This window comes from Erigeron canadensis, chromosome 1 (assembly GCF_010389155.1).
Source record: "Erigeron canadensis isolate Cc75 chromosome 1, C_canadensis_v1, whole genome shotgun sequence".
NCBI lineage: Eukaryota > Viridiplantae > Streptophyta > Magnoliopsida > Asterales > Asteraceae > Erigeron > Erigeron canadensis.
Window position 1 is genome coordinate 52482994 of NC_057761.1, and position 17080 is coordinate 52500073.

The following is a 17080-nucleotide window of genomic DNA, read 5'->3' on the forward strand; positions in this document are numbered from 1 at the left end:
CTCATTTTGGGCTATTAAGAAAATCAGAGTGGACCAAATGGCAGTTGAAACAAACAACTTTGGGCTCTCTCAGAATTCTCAATTTGATACTTGGGAATTCGGAATTGGGATAAGTTTTTAACTTTTTATTCTCGTTATAAACACCTTTCAAGTTTCAATTGGTTTGACATTTCGAAATGATTTCTTTCTTCCATCCCTTCTATTTCTCACGCATACACACATCATTACCGTCTACCGCCACCACCCACGAGTACCATTCTAATAATATAATATATAAAATCATAAAAGAAAGTTAATAAGAACATTAATGAAGTAAAACTTGTGTGTCGTGACATTGAGAATTTTTTAATAAATATTATATCATTTCCTATATTTAAAACATACTCAACGACGTGTAATAGTATTTTCACTCAATATGAATTGTAATAGCCAATGGACAAATAGCTTAATGGTATAAGATATCTCACGCAAGTCTCTCAAAGCAAGATCTAAATATAAGTCTGGTTAAGGGACGAGGTTTTATCTTAATTAAAAGGGAAAATTACACCTTTGGTCCCAGAACTTGACACATTTTTCACTTTTAGTCACTAAACTTTAAAAATTGCAAATTATACACTGAACTTGTCACTTTTTTTCACTTTTGGTCACTTTCGTCAACTTTGTTAGTTTTTTCCGTTAACTTGCCTAGATTCATTAATTTTCATTCACTTTTCATCCTTCCCATTTCCATACTAAATCGATAATCGGTCCAACTTCAAGTTTTATATATTGTTTTGGCCGATTAGTGAAATACATATTCATTTATTATGTTTTGAAACAAATTTTTTATGTTTTAATATTACTACTATCTATTTGTTATACAGTAGTTGATTAGATAAAATTTGTTTTTTTTTAATGACGATGAATAATTGTTATTGAAATTTTTATTTATAAAGATAATTATTTATTGACTATGTTTGAATTTCGAGTCTTCTTATGTCTACTTTAACCGTAATTTTTTTTTTTGTTATATAAACTTATATAGTTTTTCTTATTCATTTTATTAACTATTATAAACGAAATAAAAATAAGATATTGTTTATGTTTATCTGAAGTAACGTGTTGTAGGTTTTTCTGATAATCTATGACGCCTTATATTTTAACCATAATATTTTGTCTATGTTATATGAATTTGTTATCAATATATATAATGAACTAATTTTTAAATATATTTTTCATTAATAAACTTACACCAACTACTATGTTATAATAAAAATATTTAGAGTCAAAGTTAAAGTAAAAATATTAAGAAAAATCAAAATAATAACATTTAAAATTGGACGAATGAGGTATATCTTAAATTTTTACCGTAAATTACACTTTTCATTACTGAAGTTTGTCGATTATCGATTTTAGTTATGAATAATTGGAAGGACGAAAAGAAAAAAAAACTAACGAATCTGTGCAACTTAACGGAGCAAAACTAACAAACTGGGCGCAGTGACTAAAAGTGAAAAAAAGTGGGACAATTCAGTGTATAATTTGCAATTTTTGAAGTTTAGTGACTAAAAGTGAAAAACGTGTCAAGTTCAGGAACCAAAAGTGTAATTTTCGCTAATTAAAATTGTGCCTTTCAGGAAAAATACTCACACCCTTACATATAAAAAAAAAAAATTGAACCGTAACAAATACACATCTATTTGTTAAAAAAAAAAAAAACACATTTTTGAATCATTAATCACTTTTTGTTGCTGATTTAGTATGTGTTTGTGAAAGTGAAAGAAAGGGAGAAACTAGTGGATGGTCCGGGCATCGGCCACGTTAGAGAGTTGGCGGCAACCGTAGTATTTTATTTTATTTTTCATATATATAGTTAAAACAAAAACCATCAAATGGCGATTTCTTCTTCTTCTTCTTTAAACCATGAGGAGGAGTCGGTTGATTTCATCCTTCCTCTCTTTAGGGTTTCGTCGCCGGACCTCTACCACCGCTTTCCGTCAATTCTCAACTTCCATTAATCCAGGTAGGTAATCTCCTCATTTCTCTTTTTTAATTACATTATATTTTATTAAATTCCTATCAAGTAAAAGCAAATCATTACATACAAGTTACATTAACCTTTCAACAAAAATACGGATAAGTTATTATATTTAACATTTAAAAGAAGCGGAAAGACCAATGATCCCCGTTTCCTCGAACTCGGCTTAGGTGTTTGATCTAATTAGGTGTCTAAACATTAACATCGACACACCTTTTATTACATGTTGATGCTCCAATTCATAAGCTAAAAATGTAGATATGATTAATGCACCATCAACATTGTGCTTAGCGTAGTGCGTAGTCTGTTGTTTTTAAAAGTTGGTGTATCAAATAACTTTTTCTGGTGTACCAAATTACCAATCATTTCCCATAAGTCTAATGCAGGCTATGTGTGTCCACTATTGATGTTAGCGGGTTGGGTCATGCATATATTGATTGCGATTAAGTCTTGTAGTTTTCCAGCTTTCATTGCGTAGATAGGTGTTGGTTGGATGAAATTTAGGTTATATGATCTTGGGGCATTTGTTTATCTGTATTCTGAATTTGTCTAGCTGTTTTATCTTTATTCAAAGTTTGCTTTTATTTAGGACCGCTTACACAGTATAAACATCTTGTCAAGGAAGGACAACTACAGTTTGATCCGTATCAGGAGAAAGTTGCTTTGGAATTAGATAACTTGCTTGAAAGATTGGTTCAGTTTGACAAGGAAATGGAAGAATATCATGTAGGTTTTAAATCCCGGGGTTTATATTATTGTTTTATTTATAGTTACTTGGGTGGTTTATTTGTTATTATATCCATCTAAAAGATGTAGATAGGCAAGGACACCCTGATCCCGGGTGCCTTTGGCGCCAGCCACTGTCTTAGTGGGGCATGAGGCCAGGTTCAAACGTGAGACCTCTTAACCACCCAAAGTCACTTCAGTGGGCTCATGAACATTTGCAGGGGAAGTACTAGTTGAACTGAAGCCCAATCTGTTATTATATCTGTATAGATCAAACTAGCCAAGTGGGAAGAAGATCGTGAGAATGAGAGGCGTAGGCTGTTATTGAAGGAAGCCGAGAGTAAACAGCAAAGAGGTGAATCGTTAGACAAGGCACACAATAGATTCTTGGGCAAGTGGCTCGATAGGTAAGGCAAATTAAACTTAATGCAACTTAAATTCCACAGGAATATACTTTCAGTTTTCTTTATTTCTTTGATTGATGTGTTATGTTGCATGCAGGAAAAAACCCGTGAATGTAGAACCTGGAGTTGGGAAATGGGTTTCATATCTAAATCGAGAAAGGAAGTTGGATTCAGTAGTTGGCACACGTCCCACTGTACCTACAGCTCCTAAAGGGTTATATATCTATGGGAATGTTGGAAGTGGTGTGTTTGCTGATCCCTTTCAACTAGTTGGCTGTTAAGATTACTTTATGATTCTTTTCTTCAATGTTATATCTAGTTTCTTGTGTATAGTAAATCCCTATGGTTCATTTTAATTTTATTGTTCTATTGAACTTCTTGTAGGTAAGACGATGCTAATGGATATGTTTTATAATTCCACCAAAGGAATTGTAACACACAGAAGAAGATTTCACTTTCACGAGGTGAGTGTGCAATAATATTTTGTGTCGCGTGATACATACATCTATCTCTGCAAATAGGATTTCTCTTATATGAAAAAAAAAATGTTTCTCTTGATGGTCTCTTCTGTAGTCAATTAGAAGTCATGTGTGGAACGTTAAAACTAAGCCACAACAGAGGACCTCATGACTGAACAAAATATTACGTCATTGAAAACCCTCACCCAATCAAAACAACATCTCACAAGACATGAACACAACTCAAAATAAGTAAAACTCTTGCCTGATTAGATTAAATAGGTTTGTAAAATAGAATCCAATCTCACATGAGGACGTATTTTCTTTTGCAATATCATGAGTGTTTTTGAAGCTTTTTCATGGGTAGTAACAGTCTGTTATGTTCGTATATTTACATAAACAGGCTATGCTAGATATAAATGAGCGTATGCATAAGGTATGGAAGAATCAAGTGCATGAAAAGTCTATGCAATCAAACATTGCTAATTGGATAATGAGCCTTCCTTTTGATACTAAAGTTAAGGAATGGGTGGCTGCAGAAGAAAGTTACAAGGAGGAGATGCAAATGAACAATATTCTTCCTGTTGTAGCTGATAAGTTTCTTGTTGACCAGCGCAATGACAAAAGAGGAGCAAGCATACTATGTTTTGATGAAATACAGGTGAAGCAACTATGTTAAATAAGTTTGTTGTTGTTGTTGTGGTTGTATAGAGTTATTTCATCTACTAAGCTTGAAACTTATTTTATAAAATATTTCATTTTGTCTAACTTGAAGGTCCCACACTTGCCAAGCTTGAATTTTGCAATTTTCAACTAAACGATGCGAATATTGTGGTTTCTGTTATGGACTATATATGTTATTGCTATTGCAGTCTTATATGAAATAAGAAGCAGTGTTACCTCACATCTAAAAGTGCACCTGGTAACTTGATTCTTGAACTAGGCGAACCATTAAAATCTATATTGCAAGGATACACGTAGTCATTAAATATAGCTACAAATTGCGGAGACTTTTAAGTATTCTATTCCCCCCCCCCCCCCCCCCCCCCCCCCCTTATGTTATCCACATGTACCTCATCTATAGAAGTACTCTTACAACGTGGATAAACAGGAGAAAATGGGGTCACTCAACTAAAAGCTCACCCAATATTCAAGCTAGAACAACTGACTGAACGTCTGAGTTTGACAAAGACATCTTGGATATGTACTGTCTGTCTAACTGGTATATTGCATTTTGCAACTACATAATGTGAATGTCTTGGTATATATTACAGACTGTTGATGTTTTCGCTATTGTGGCCTTATCTGGAATTATAAGCAGATTGCTAAGTACCGGAACTGTTCTTGTTGCCACGAGTAACAGAGCCCCAAGCGACTTGAATCAGGTGAATTTGAGTTTAATTAACATGTTTTCAATGACCCATCTATTAGCATTGAGCCGCATATCAAAGGTTGAAACCAGGATTGTGTATAAGTATACAGATATAAACCCAAAATCATTGAAAGAAGTGTTTTTTCATGATTTATTATACAGTAAATGTGTAAAATAGTCGGTATGCAATTGTCCAACATGTTTCTCCCTTTTTGTTAGGAGTTATGTATCATGCGTATACTTGGTATGAACTCTCGGTTATTCTTTTTTACTCTTGTTTATTCAGGATGGTATGCAATGGGAATTCTTCTTGAAGCTTCTTGCGAAATTGGAAGACCACTGTGGAACTCTTTTGATTGGAAGTGAAACAGATTACCGCCGTCTGATTTCGCAAAGATCTATTAACCGGGTGAGAAGCTGATAAGCTATTTATTCCCCTAATGTATATGTCCTAAACAACTGATTGTCATGCTTTCTTTTCGTGTTCAGGTGTCAAATTGTAACTTGTACCTTTTTGATTTATAAGGCTTTTCATTTTGTAGTAGACATTTACCAACAATCAAACATCTTGATGCATTTAAATAAAGTAATACTTACTTTTTCTATGTAGGTGACCTACTTTTATCCTTTGAACAGTGTTGCAACCAAGAAGTTCGAGACCGTGTGGGAGGAAACTATACAAAATTTTGGCGGACAAGTCATCTCTGAAACCATCTCAGTAATGTTTGGCAGGTAGGTGCTAACTCAACAAGTTTTAAAATGCTGCCACTTATTCACCTTGTACAGCTAAATAATGAGTTATCATGCATTATGCAGAAAGTTAGAAGTTCGTGAAAGCTGTAACGGTGTGGCAAAGTTTACATTTGAATATCTATGTGGTCGGCCGGTATTGTTCATTCATTGTTTAGTTTGAGTACTTATGTATAACTATATAATGTTCTGCTTTTCAAGATAATAATTAGCATTACCATTTAGGTGGGGGCAGCAGATTACATAGCTGTGGCCAAAAATTATCATACAGTCTTCATTTCAGATATCCCCATGATGAGTATGCGGATTCGTGACAAGGTACTTTACTTATTGGTCCTCTATCACGTAAAACTTATGTTCTTATAGCATCACATTGTTAATTATTTTCAGGCTCGGAGATTTATCATCCTTATTGATGAGCTATACAATTATCATTGTTCCTTATACTGTTCAGCAGCTTCTTCTATTGACGAACTCTTTCAGGGAACAGAAGAGGGGACTCTTTTTGATATAGAGAGGCGAGTCATCTTCAGTTTAACTTTAATTCAATTCATATGTAACATAATGTCTGTTTTAAGTTAATATTTGGATATATTATTGTTTGTTTTGTGTAAGCTATAACTGTATGGCTACCTTTCTGTTAATATGATATTTTGCATTTCTTTGTTCAGTTTCCAGTTTGAAACAGAGACGGAAGGTTCAAAGCTTCGTCGAGACGTTTTAGCAGAGGGAAATACTGGTTCAGGAGGTGCAACTGCCGCGATCATTTCTATGCTTTCTGGGAAAGAGGAAATGTTTGCTTTTCGTCGAGCAGTATGTCTCTGTTCTCTCTCTCTCTCTCTCTCTCTCTCTCTTATATATATATATATATATATATATTATACCTAAACAAGGATTGGAGCAGTTCTAGAGCGTTATGTAGGACAAGTTCTGAATGCCATGCACACCAACTTTGACTACACAAAAGTTATATAGTACATGACAGTTATAAATATTGACACAATTTATTTTTGACTCCACAAAATCTAATGACCAAGTCACTTCTTTCATAAATTTTGAGTGCAAAGTTTACTTTTGTTGACCTATGTTGTTAATACTCAAATATCGGTTATAACTGTCGAGGGGTCGATGTTTGAGATATCGGTTATAGCGGTGGTATAATGGTGGTATAACGGTAATTATAAAAATAATAAATTTGTACGTATATATAATTATTTAAAAAGTTTGCTCAAAGTTAAATAAATATAATATAGCCAAAATTAACAAAATCAAGATTTTGGGGTTTAAAATGGAAATTTTGTATTGAAATTATTAAAGTTGGAAGACAGCCAAACCCCTAAATTCTCTTTATCTTCTAGTCTTCTACCATCCTGTCTCATCTTCTCTCATCACCAACATCTTCATTCTTTCTTCACTCACAAATTCTGTTATCTTCACATCTTCTTTCTTTCTTCTCTATATTTTCTACCAAGTGTAAATATTCAAAATCCAATTAAAAGCCCCTATAATCCAACTTTAATACAAATTAATAAGGAACTTTTTTATATAATAACTTAAGTCAAACTGTGCATCGCGCACGCGTATTATGACTAGTCTATAGACGCAGACTCAAATTGCATGCCTGGATATGTTACATACTTACATATATTGATATCTGACATGTGTATACATGTAGTTACAGCTTCTAACTAACCAACCTTTTAGTGAACCATTCTTGAAATGTTTGGCAGGAAGTGTGTTTATGTTTGTGTATTTATTAGAGAAGTGAACTAACGTGAAAATTATTTTATGCTCATTTAATTTAATTAAATGACCAAACATGATGTTTCATTTGTTCATTTACGTCCTTGAACATTGGGTATGTTGTTTCCTAAAGTTAATAAACTTCATATATGCTTGCTCGTTTATGATGTGGTGTTATAGATTAAATAATGAATAAGGAGTTATTTTCTGAAACCCGATATTAACTTGTCAAGTTTCTGCTTCTCTCCTAGCATATAAGCCTCATATAGCCCACATAATGAATAGTGCTTGTAAAGTCATTGCTCCTGCAAAAGAAGTCCTTTGTGGCCTGGTTTCAGAAGTCAGAAAGCAATAATTACTACACCGGATTTTCTCACATTAGTGCTAAAACGGTTATAGTGTAGTTATATGGTATTCTGACATTGATGGTGATTGTGCAGGTTTCACGTCTCATAGAAATGCAAACACCATTTTACCAGGAAAGAGTACGCCTTTATCATCCACTTTTTCAGGCAGGTGGCAAGGTCGTGGAGAGCAATAATACGTCAAACATGTTACCAGTATAGCAGTGGCTCTTATAAGGTAGATCTGCTTTGCATGATAATAGAAATTTGAGGAAGAAGACAAGTGGAAATAATGTTGTATATTTACGAATGCTAAACGTAATGTTATATTGGTGATGAAGTGACATAGGGAACCTATTTCAAAGCCTACCTTATACGCAAGTAGAAAATTGTCAGATTGTATCTCTCTATTAAAAGAGTGGATTCATATTCTGTGCATTTTGTATGTGTTTGTGTCTAAAAAATTTCCAGATTGCCTACATCTTCAAAAATTTCCACCTTTTTACTTTTGTATAATAATTGCTAATCTTATATTTCATACATATTTTAGCTACCGTCATTTTATCCAAGTATCTTTAAATAACTTAATTTGTTTGAAGTTGATTAAAGCTTATATTCCTCGTCTAAATCAAAATCAGTTTATGCGCACACGCAAAATATCATCTTTATTCTTAGATTTCTCTATCGCTTTTGCATGTGTATATATTTTACTGAAATGCTCTATTATGTTTATAAATTATAAGCCGGGTGCATTTTTTTAAACAGTTTTTTTTTTGTTTTCATTATAAACTGTAAAGAGGTAAAAGTGTATACATTTATATTTTATATATCTTGTTTTTGACGTGTAATGTAAAAGTAGCAGTAGAATAATAAGTTTTTTGACAAGTAGTAGAATAATAAGTTAGTTCAAGAAAATAAGAGTATAAAATTTTAATAGTGATTATTTATATTTAAAAAAGTTTTAGTCATTATTATGAGAGAATTTCATATTATGTAGAAATCAATAAAGAGCTATTTCTTTTAGCCAACAATATTAAAATCGTCACATGTTACGGTCTCCTTTTTTTGTACGATAGGCATATTGCTCGAATCAAGTATGACATACTCGTATATATCTATAACTTTGTGTAGAAAGTGTCATAAATAGTTAACATAACTATATTAACTGATAGTTTAAATTGAAAATTCGATCTTGTGTTTACATGGGATTTTAGCTACTAAGGAACATGACCGATTATTTTATAACAAATGTAAAATGAATAAAATAAATGGTAATTGATCATGATATATTTGATGCGAAAGGATTCATAGAACATTTAAACGTATAAGTGGATTATACATGACATTTAAATGTATAAGTGGATTATACATGTCAAATGTTTATGATATGAGGAATATTTTTAAGCTATTTTTTAGGAAGATTGATACTCAACATTTGCATGTATTGCCATTTGCCTGTATTGCCATTTGCCAGCCTTAATCCTTCTTGACCGTTCCATAGACACAATAAAACGATGATTCCAAACGTTTACTAAAACAAGTCAAGGATACAGATAAATAAAAAAAAAACTTTAAGCTACTTCTTGCAACATAAAAAATTACTAATTAAGTTCAAGATAGAGTTTCAACAATCACAAATTTCACCATTAATGTTTGTTAACACACAGAACCGAAAAGGACAATCACTTTTAATCATATCAAAACTCTCTTAGCTTTCCTAGCTACAATCACCATTTAATATGTACCTGCTTCTAAATCTACTTCTACTTCCTTTCTTGCATGCCAGCGGTTGTGTTCTTCAGGATCTGCATAACATTGATTCAACATAATATAATATTAGCCACATTATGCAAAAGATCTACTCGAGTATACTTAATATTGGTAATTCAATATACGAATTCTACGTTTTTAAGCACAAGGTAACAACATTTTCAACTTTTGATGGTTGCAAAGTACAAGAGAGAGAGAGGGAGAGGGAGGGAGAAATACATGTCTCAGCATCTGGTTCTCATTTTGTAGTGTCGACAAACGCTCTTCCAGTTCAGAGTTTTTCTTCTCCAAGTCTTTCACCCGTACCTCCAATTCACTCAAGTATGCCTTCTTTCTCTCCCTTGCTTGTTGAGCTGAAACGCGATTCCTCAACAGCCTATTTTCCATATACAAAAAATAAACCTTACTTGATACCCCATAAATTAAAAGGTTTAGTGCGATGGAATGCAACTAACTATGCCCAAAAAGTTATAGTGTGCACCAACTAACGTTTTTGTTTATTGTATGCATAAACTTAGTAAAAATGTTTATATAGTGTGCACCAACTAAACTTAGTGTGCACCAGAATATAGTTACTTGATCTAACTTTGATTGATTACTGTTTATTCAGTTTGTGCCCTTTGAAACAGACTTTTAACTATAACAAACAACTATTCAAATTGTAGACAATACATGAAAGATACTACAGGGGATACGAGGAGGTGTGTAATCAGCCAATGCCTTGAATGGTCCCCAAGCCCAACTATGCAGGTGCAGACTTACTAGAACCAACAAATGAGTGACAGGTCCCACCGGGCCTAGTAGGTATATCTGTGCAACTCTCAGTACCACATTATCCGAATGTGATGGCAACATTTTCCCATTTAGGCTGCTCTATACAAATCCATGTTCGAGTTTGATCTTCTTTATCTATGGTTGAAAATCTGCTAATGTTTTTACTTTTAAAAGCAAGTATCTACACGTATCCACACAGATTTACAATTTGTCCATTATATTACTAGAAATCACAACCTAGTTACACAGAAGGGTCACCTAAAATATCACATATACCCTTGATGCTTTGTTTCAGACTCACATAATAATGTTTGTATGAGAGTGACGTTAAGTGTTATGCCATATATTGTTACTAAGATTTCGAACTTAGATTTAGATTTGACCTTTTTGAATTAGAACATCTATGTTCTTATTCTGATTTAGCTCTTTTATTTCAAACTGTTAGTATACCAAACTTCAACTAGTAGATTGTTCCTAAGAAATTGACATTATCCATACAACATTAATCTAACAGTGGCTGCAATAGTTACACATAAGTGCTAAGCAAGAAGTTAGCATTTTAGATTATCATATCATATTCAAAGTGAATTAGATGTCGACTTTTGGGCATTTGGGAATAAAAGTGGTATTATTTTTTTAGGATGATGGATACCTCTTCAACCGCTTGTTTTCTTTGTCAGCCGGGTTTTTCCCTTTTCTTCTTGTACCTTCGCCAGAGCCTTGAACCCGGTCTGGATGTGCAACTGACCCGGTTCCTCTGCCAGATCCCGATGCTCCTCCAGCAGCTTCGCCGCCCATCTCCGGCACCCTTCTGATCTCATCATCACTCTCCATTCCTATCATTACAAATAAAATAGCCTAAATATATCAAAATGACCCAAAAACTCTTAAGTGTTATTAATTAAATAAGTTAATACTAAAATATAAACTTATGATTTCTCTAGAAACAAATCGAAATTCACAACTTGTTTGTGCAATATCTTTAATATTGATTTTGATATAAGTTTGTTAATGAAATGTTTTTTATTGGGTCAAATTTCCAACTAACGAAAAACAAAAGTTAGTTTATACATTTAAAAGGAAAAGTGAGTACGGGCTGTTATACACCCAACTTATATCAATATTAATATTAAAGATATTGATATATTAAAAAACCCTTCACATGCTAATTTATTTATGCTTTTGAATAAATGATTGGGCCTCCATGCTTTTTATGTATGTTTTCCACCCAAAATTGGGTGTGAAATAGCCCCCATATTCTCTTCCCCCATATTTAAATTCTATTTCTTTGAATAAGAGATGTCTATTGATAGCTATTTAGGTACAATAAATTGACATCTAACAATTCCAAAGTAACACCTATTTTAACTTGCAAAAATGATAGACATGACTAAAATTCATAAGCCTGAACATCTCTAAGTTGGATATTAAGAGTTAAGACACATTGAAGGTGAAAATGGAAAAGAAAGAATGTAATTCATGTGTCAATAGTTGAATCAATTAGCATGTTTAAGCTTATGTATATCAGACTTATATATCACTACTCTTAACTTTGTTATCCATATAAAAAAAATGACATCAACGCACTAAACAACTCCCTAAACAAAATCCAAATCAAAATCACACCATACACATTACTAGATGTACACATAATGTCATGCTTAATAAATTAATGAATAAAGAAAATTCACAAAAACACATTTTTAGGCATACATATTTACATGGATTTCTAGTTACATTTTCTTATACATCTAAGTTGATCAAATAATGTTAAAGACCACATCTTAGCCATATCTTTAACACACACAAAATATATATATATATATATATATCAAATGATACCCATAAAAAAAACAAAATCTAAAAAAATTAGAATAATCATAAAAAGTCAACCTTCTTTGACATTAATTTGAAGAGCAGAACTTGAAGATCTTTCGCTACTTGAAGGCAAACTAGCTGCCATTGAACTAGTTGCCCCTGCCCCTTGGTCTTGCATTTTTATCTTAACAACTTTATCATATAGATACAAAAAAACGTATATCTATATATTTTATGTGTGTGGGTAAGTGAGAGGAAAAAGTGTTGTTTCTTTTCAGTACTAAAAAAACTGTCATAAAGTGGAAAGAAAAGAGGGCGGGAGGGATGCTGGTCATCAAGAAGATCTTTGATGGAGCGTTGGATGATGATTGATCGGACGGTGTGGAACAGGGAAGCGTGGAAGAATGATGAGCCACAATGTGTATATGTTAATCCAAAGGCAGGTGGATGGGATACGTGGAGGTCAGTATGACGTTTAAATGCGGCAATCATCTGACGGCTAAAATTGGTTTGGTGAGTGGTGGTGATTTTAAAAGGTTTTAATGGGAGATGTCTTGGGTCCATTATATGTGACGCAACATATGATCTACTTTTACTTAGAGGGTAGATAATTTCAGGACTCATCCTTTAAAGACTAGTATATTAACAATAAATACTCTAATGATTAATTCTTTCAAAACACACCTAATACACTCATCCCTTAATAATTAGTCTTGAACTCACTAATTATTTAATTCTACCATTTTATCAAAACTTTACACTTTTAATCCTTCAAAATTATAACAAACTATAATATACACAAATAAAACACTTCATTAAAAATAAAGCATTACACAATTTATTTATAAAAAAACACAAAAAAAAACATCACAATACTTGAAATAACGAAAGCATAAAAAAATAGAAACATTACAATACTTTAAAAATAAAAAACACACATTAAATCGGGAGGCGCCACACATGTCGATCTCGAAGCTCCTTGCCGGTTCGTTGATGAAGTGTCATACTTTCCTCGAACGTACGTTCAGGCAAGACGATTGGATCATTGTCGTCTCCTTCCTCCAGTGAGCTTATTGCATACCCCGCGTCTTCAACCTTCATGTTATGCAATATAACACACGTGTACATTGTTCGAGTTATTCGATTCACGCTTTTTGATCTTGCTGGTTAGGTTAGAATGTGCCATGAATTTTTAAGCCCTCCAAAGGCACGCTCGACATCTTTTCGTGCACTTTCTTGATACTTTTTAAATTTCTTGCGCTTCTCATCTTGAGGGCATGAATACCACTTTACAAAAGTCGACCGTTCCAGATAAATGCCGTCAGCGATATAGTAACCTTTTTTGTACTAGGTGCCATTAACAGAGAGCAAAATCGTCGCCTAAAGTTCTTTAACGAATACTGTGGGTTTTCGTTAAAATAAGCTGCCATTAGACATTGTTTAGCACCATATCGATCTCTCTCGACGTGCATACGGGGTATGTAACACCCCAATATTTTTAAGGTAATAGAAAAATTAACCCTTTTATAGTTTTAACATTTAAATTAATTTCCTAGTATTTTGTTTTGAGATAAGGGGTTAACTTAGTTAGAACTTTAGTGGCTAGCGGATATAATACCCATTCTAAATTACCCTTTGTTTGATAAGTCATTAATCCAATTACCCTCAAAAATCTCTAATCCTCCAACTCTTCCCAATCCTTCCTTCAAATCTTCTAATTCTTTTCTAATCTACCAAAGATTAAGATAAAATTCATCCTCCTAAATTCAATTAACTAATTCAAATAATAAATAAGTAAATTGAGGGTTATATTAGTTGGTGGTGGCCGAATTTTTACAAGAAGAAATGAAGAAGAATTGAAAATTTTATAATTGCTTGATTTCTCTTTGAGGTAAGGAATTCCCCATAATTGTTGAATTATAAATTAGGGTTTTTATTGTTGAAATTAGGGTTTTTGAATATTGAAATTGGGATTTGGTTATATTTGGGGACTTTGATGAACCCTAATGAAAATTTAAAAAGGAAGAATTTGGGGGTAATGGAAATAAAGTCTTTATGGTAAGACTTCATAGTAATAAACTATGTATTTTTGGAGTTTGGCTAAAATAAAATTATGAAATTTATTATGGAACTTATGATGAAAGATCTTGTGTAGCCAAACACCATAGTGATTGAGGTCATGATGAATTTAGTTAGATGATTGCGAATTAAATGAGTTTATAGAACTCATAGCTATACATTATATATTGTGTAGGTGATGAAGAGCATCTTGTTAAGTCTAGTAGCCATATTGTGCATAGTAGCCAAGTAGAGCCTAATAACCAAAATCAAGGTGAGTGCATATTTATATGTTCATAGTGTTGTTATATGGAGGACATAGGTGGGTAGATTCCTATGACCCAATTGTGTGTTGATTTTGTGTAAGACTAGTAAATGATGATATATCTACTAGCATATATTGATTTTGTGCAAGACTAGTAGATGATGATGTACCTACTAGCATATATTGAGTGTAAGACTAGTAGATGATGAGATATCTACTAGCATATATTGATTTTGTGTTAGACTAGTAGATGATGAGATACATATTAGCATGTATCCTTGGCCAAGTAGAATATACATGATCATGAATTGTTTGTTGTTGTCTTGGTTGTTGAATGAATGGCTCAAGTTGTTTATATGCATTTAAAATGATATAGCTATATTAATCATACATATATGCATTCACTAAGCAATGGCTTATATTTTAGTTGTTTAAATTTTATAGGAAGTGGTAGTAGCAAAAGCAAGGAGGTGATTGAAAGAAGTTAGAGTTGAAGGTTTAGCTCTCAAAAGGTTGGCATCTTGGATAATTGTGGTAGATGATCCCTTCTTGACCATGTGACCATGTTGGCTCTTGATACTTACTCTTTTGTTAAGCAAGTCAATTTGGTATAAAATTTTTGTAAATGTCCAACTTTTGGGTTCTTTGAATTATATATGGTTATGTAAATAACTAGTAAGTCAATGATTCGGGTAAGCGACCCATTTCGTTGTAACTTGGTTAACCCATTAGTGGGTCATACAATGATTTTGGTAACAAAGATGTGTATGAGTAGAAATTTTGATGTCAAATATTTGGTTGTAAAATGAAAGGTTGCTTTGATGTATGTAGAATTGATATATATGCTGAGTCATATGTTGAAATATGATTTTGGAAGAAAAGTGTTGTGTAGATTTCTCCCACTACGCTGCAGTGGGGACTTGTGGTCGATCTGGGCCGCAACTTTCCACTGCGCCGCAGTGGAAAGTGTCAACCCCACTGCGCCGTAGTGGGGATCCACTGTAAAAAAAAAAAATTTACGGTTTTCGATTAAAAGAATTTGGTTCTTACATTTTTGGTATCAAAGCCATGATTCAAGGGATTTAGGTATTCGATCTTTTTAGTTAGGATGCCTAGACTTGAACCATAGGAAATTGACTTTGACCTTAGGACTTGGGTTGTTCATGTTCGAGAATTGAAGTAGTTAGCGAAGTCGATTTAAAATGAAATAGTTTATGATCATAATAGAGCCGGCCTATTATCGGTCATAAGCTATTACGTTCTAAATTGAGCTTACTAAATATGGAAATGATCGAATATGAATGTTTGGGGTATCAGAGACTAAGTTATAATGAAATGCGATATTTATAAACCTCTTGAATTTTGTAGTATGGATTCATCTCAATGTGAAGATGGATCAAATCGTGATAAAGACAAGAGTATAGTGAATGAAGTGATAGTCGAATAGGAAGATATAACCCGTGACTTTATTTGTGAACAAATAGGCAAAGCGTTAGAAAACTTTTATCCGTTTATTATGAAGAAGTTGAATGAGACATTGGAAAGAGCGATGAGTGATTCCATCGCTAATAAAATAAAAGAAGAAGTGGCATTATCGGTGCAAGAAAAATTTGATAAACGTTTTATTAGGACAAATAAAAAAGTAGTCTGACTTTAGATCTTTTACAATTTAGTTTTCATTAAATACAATTAGACGTACTAGGTCACACAAGTTGTTAAATTCAACACATTTCCATCTCTTATGTGGTTTGTTATTGCCACTGTCTTAATTAATAGGTGTCTATCAAGTCTCCCAATCGAGGGGTGGCAATAGAAACCTCTTAACATTAAAAAATATATTAAAATATATTTTGTGCACATAACAAATGACATGATATTAAAGATTAATGGTGGAAATGTGGAATGATATTTTCATGATGAAGTCGTAGCTATATATAGATAAAAAAGTTACAGTTATAGTTATCTAAATTTGAATCTGTTTTTCATCTATTTGTATGAAGTGGGAGGTTGTGACATCCGATAAAAATGTTTAAAGTGGTAGGTTTTAGGCTCATAAACTCATTGGCCTAACTTGTCCACTTGATGGCTGATGCTGCCTAATTTTTCCTTATCCCAGTTTGCCAAAATTGTGAGAATTTAAGGGTGTGTTTAGTTGTGGAAATATTTTTTAACTTTTCATTTCTAATTTTTTAAAAACTGAAAGGAGTTTTTCATTTATAGAAAACAAATAAAAATTTTGAAAATACGCTCAAAACTAAAAAATGGAAAACAATTTGAGGTTTTCAAAATTTAGAAAATAGAAAAGGAAAAGTGAAAAACAATAAAAAAATGTTTTCTAATTTTCCATAAAAAAAGTGGAAAAAAGTTTTTTCTGTTTTCAAGGAAAATATTTTTAGAAAAAATATGATTTGAACGCGTTTTCCGTTTTCCATATTGTCTTGGAAAACAAAATAGAAAACGAGGTTTGTTTTCTCGAACTAAACGTATCATAAGATTTTAATTTTTACTTTTAAATCAAGATAGTTGTGATTTTATGGTCAAATTAAGCAACTATTTTCCAAAAATGAAATTAAAGTGCGTT

At 32.7% G+C, this 17080-nt stretch overlaps 2 protein-coding genes across 2 annotated transcripts; one reads left to right on the forward strand and one right to left on the reverse strand.

Moving 5' to 3' along the window:
* The first annotated feature begins 1748 nt into the window (after positions 1-1748).
* LOC122606740 (AFG1-like ATPase) lies at positions 1749-8295 on the forward strand. Its single transcript, XM_043779601.1, has 14 exons — positions 1749-2002; positions 2607-2743; positions 3014-3150; positions 3245-3390; positions 3532-3611; positions 4009-4266; positions 4880-4990; positions 5264-5386; positions 5588-5709; positions 5794-5863; positions 5953-6045; positions 6118-6245; positions 6399-6540; positions 7911-8295. Exons 1-14 carry the CDS (start codon positions 1903-1905, stop codon positions 8034-8036), a joined length of 1773 nt encoding a protein of 590 aa, XP_043635536.1. The 5' UTR covers positions 1749-1902; the 3' UTR covers positions 8037-8295.
* Positions 8296-9372: 1077 nt separating this feature from the next.
* LOC122583103 (transcription factor HY5-like) lies at positions 9373-12465 on the reverse strand. The gene is made up of 4 exons (XM_043755543.1): positions 12252-12465; positions 11011-11194; positions 9804-9960; positions 9373-9619 (listed from the first exon to the last, which is right to left on the reverse strand). The coding sequence occupies exons 1-4, from the start codon at positions 12352-12354 to the stop codon at positions 9578-9580; spliced, it is 486 nt and encodes a 161-aa protein (XP_043611478.1). The 5' UTR covers positions 12355-12465; the 3' UTR covers positions 9373-9577.
* Positions 12466-17080: the final 4615 nt, after the last annotated feature.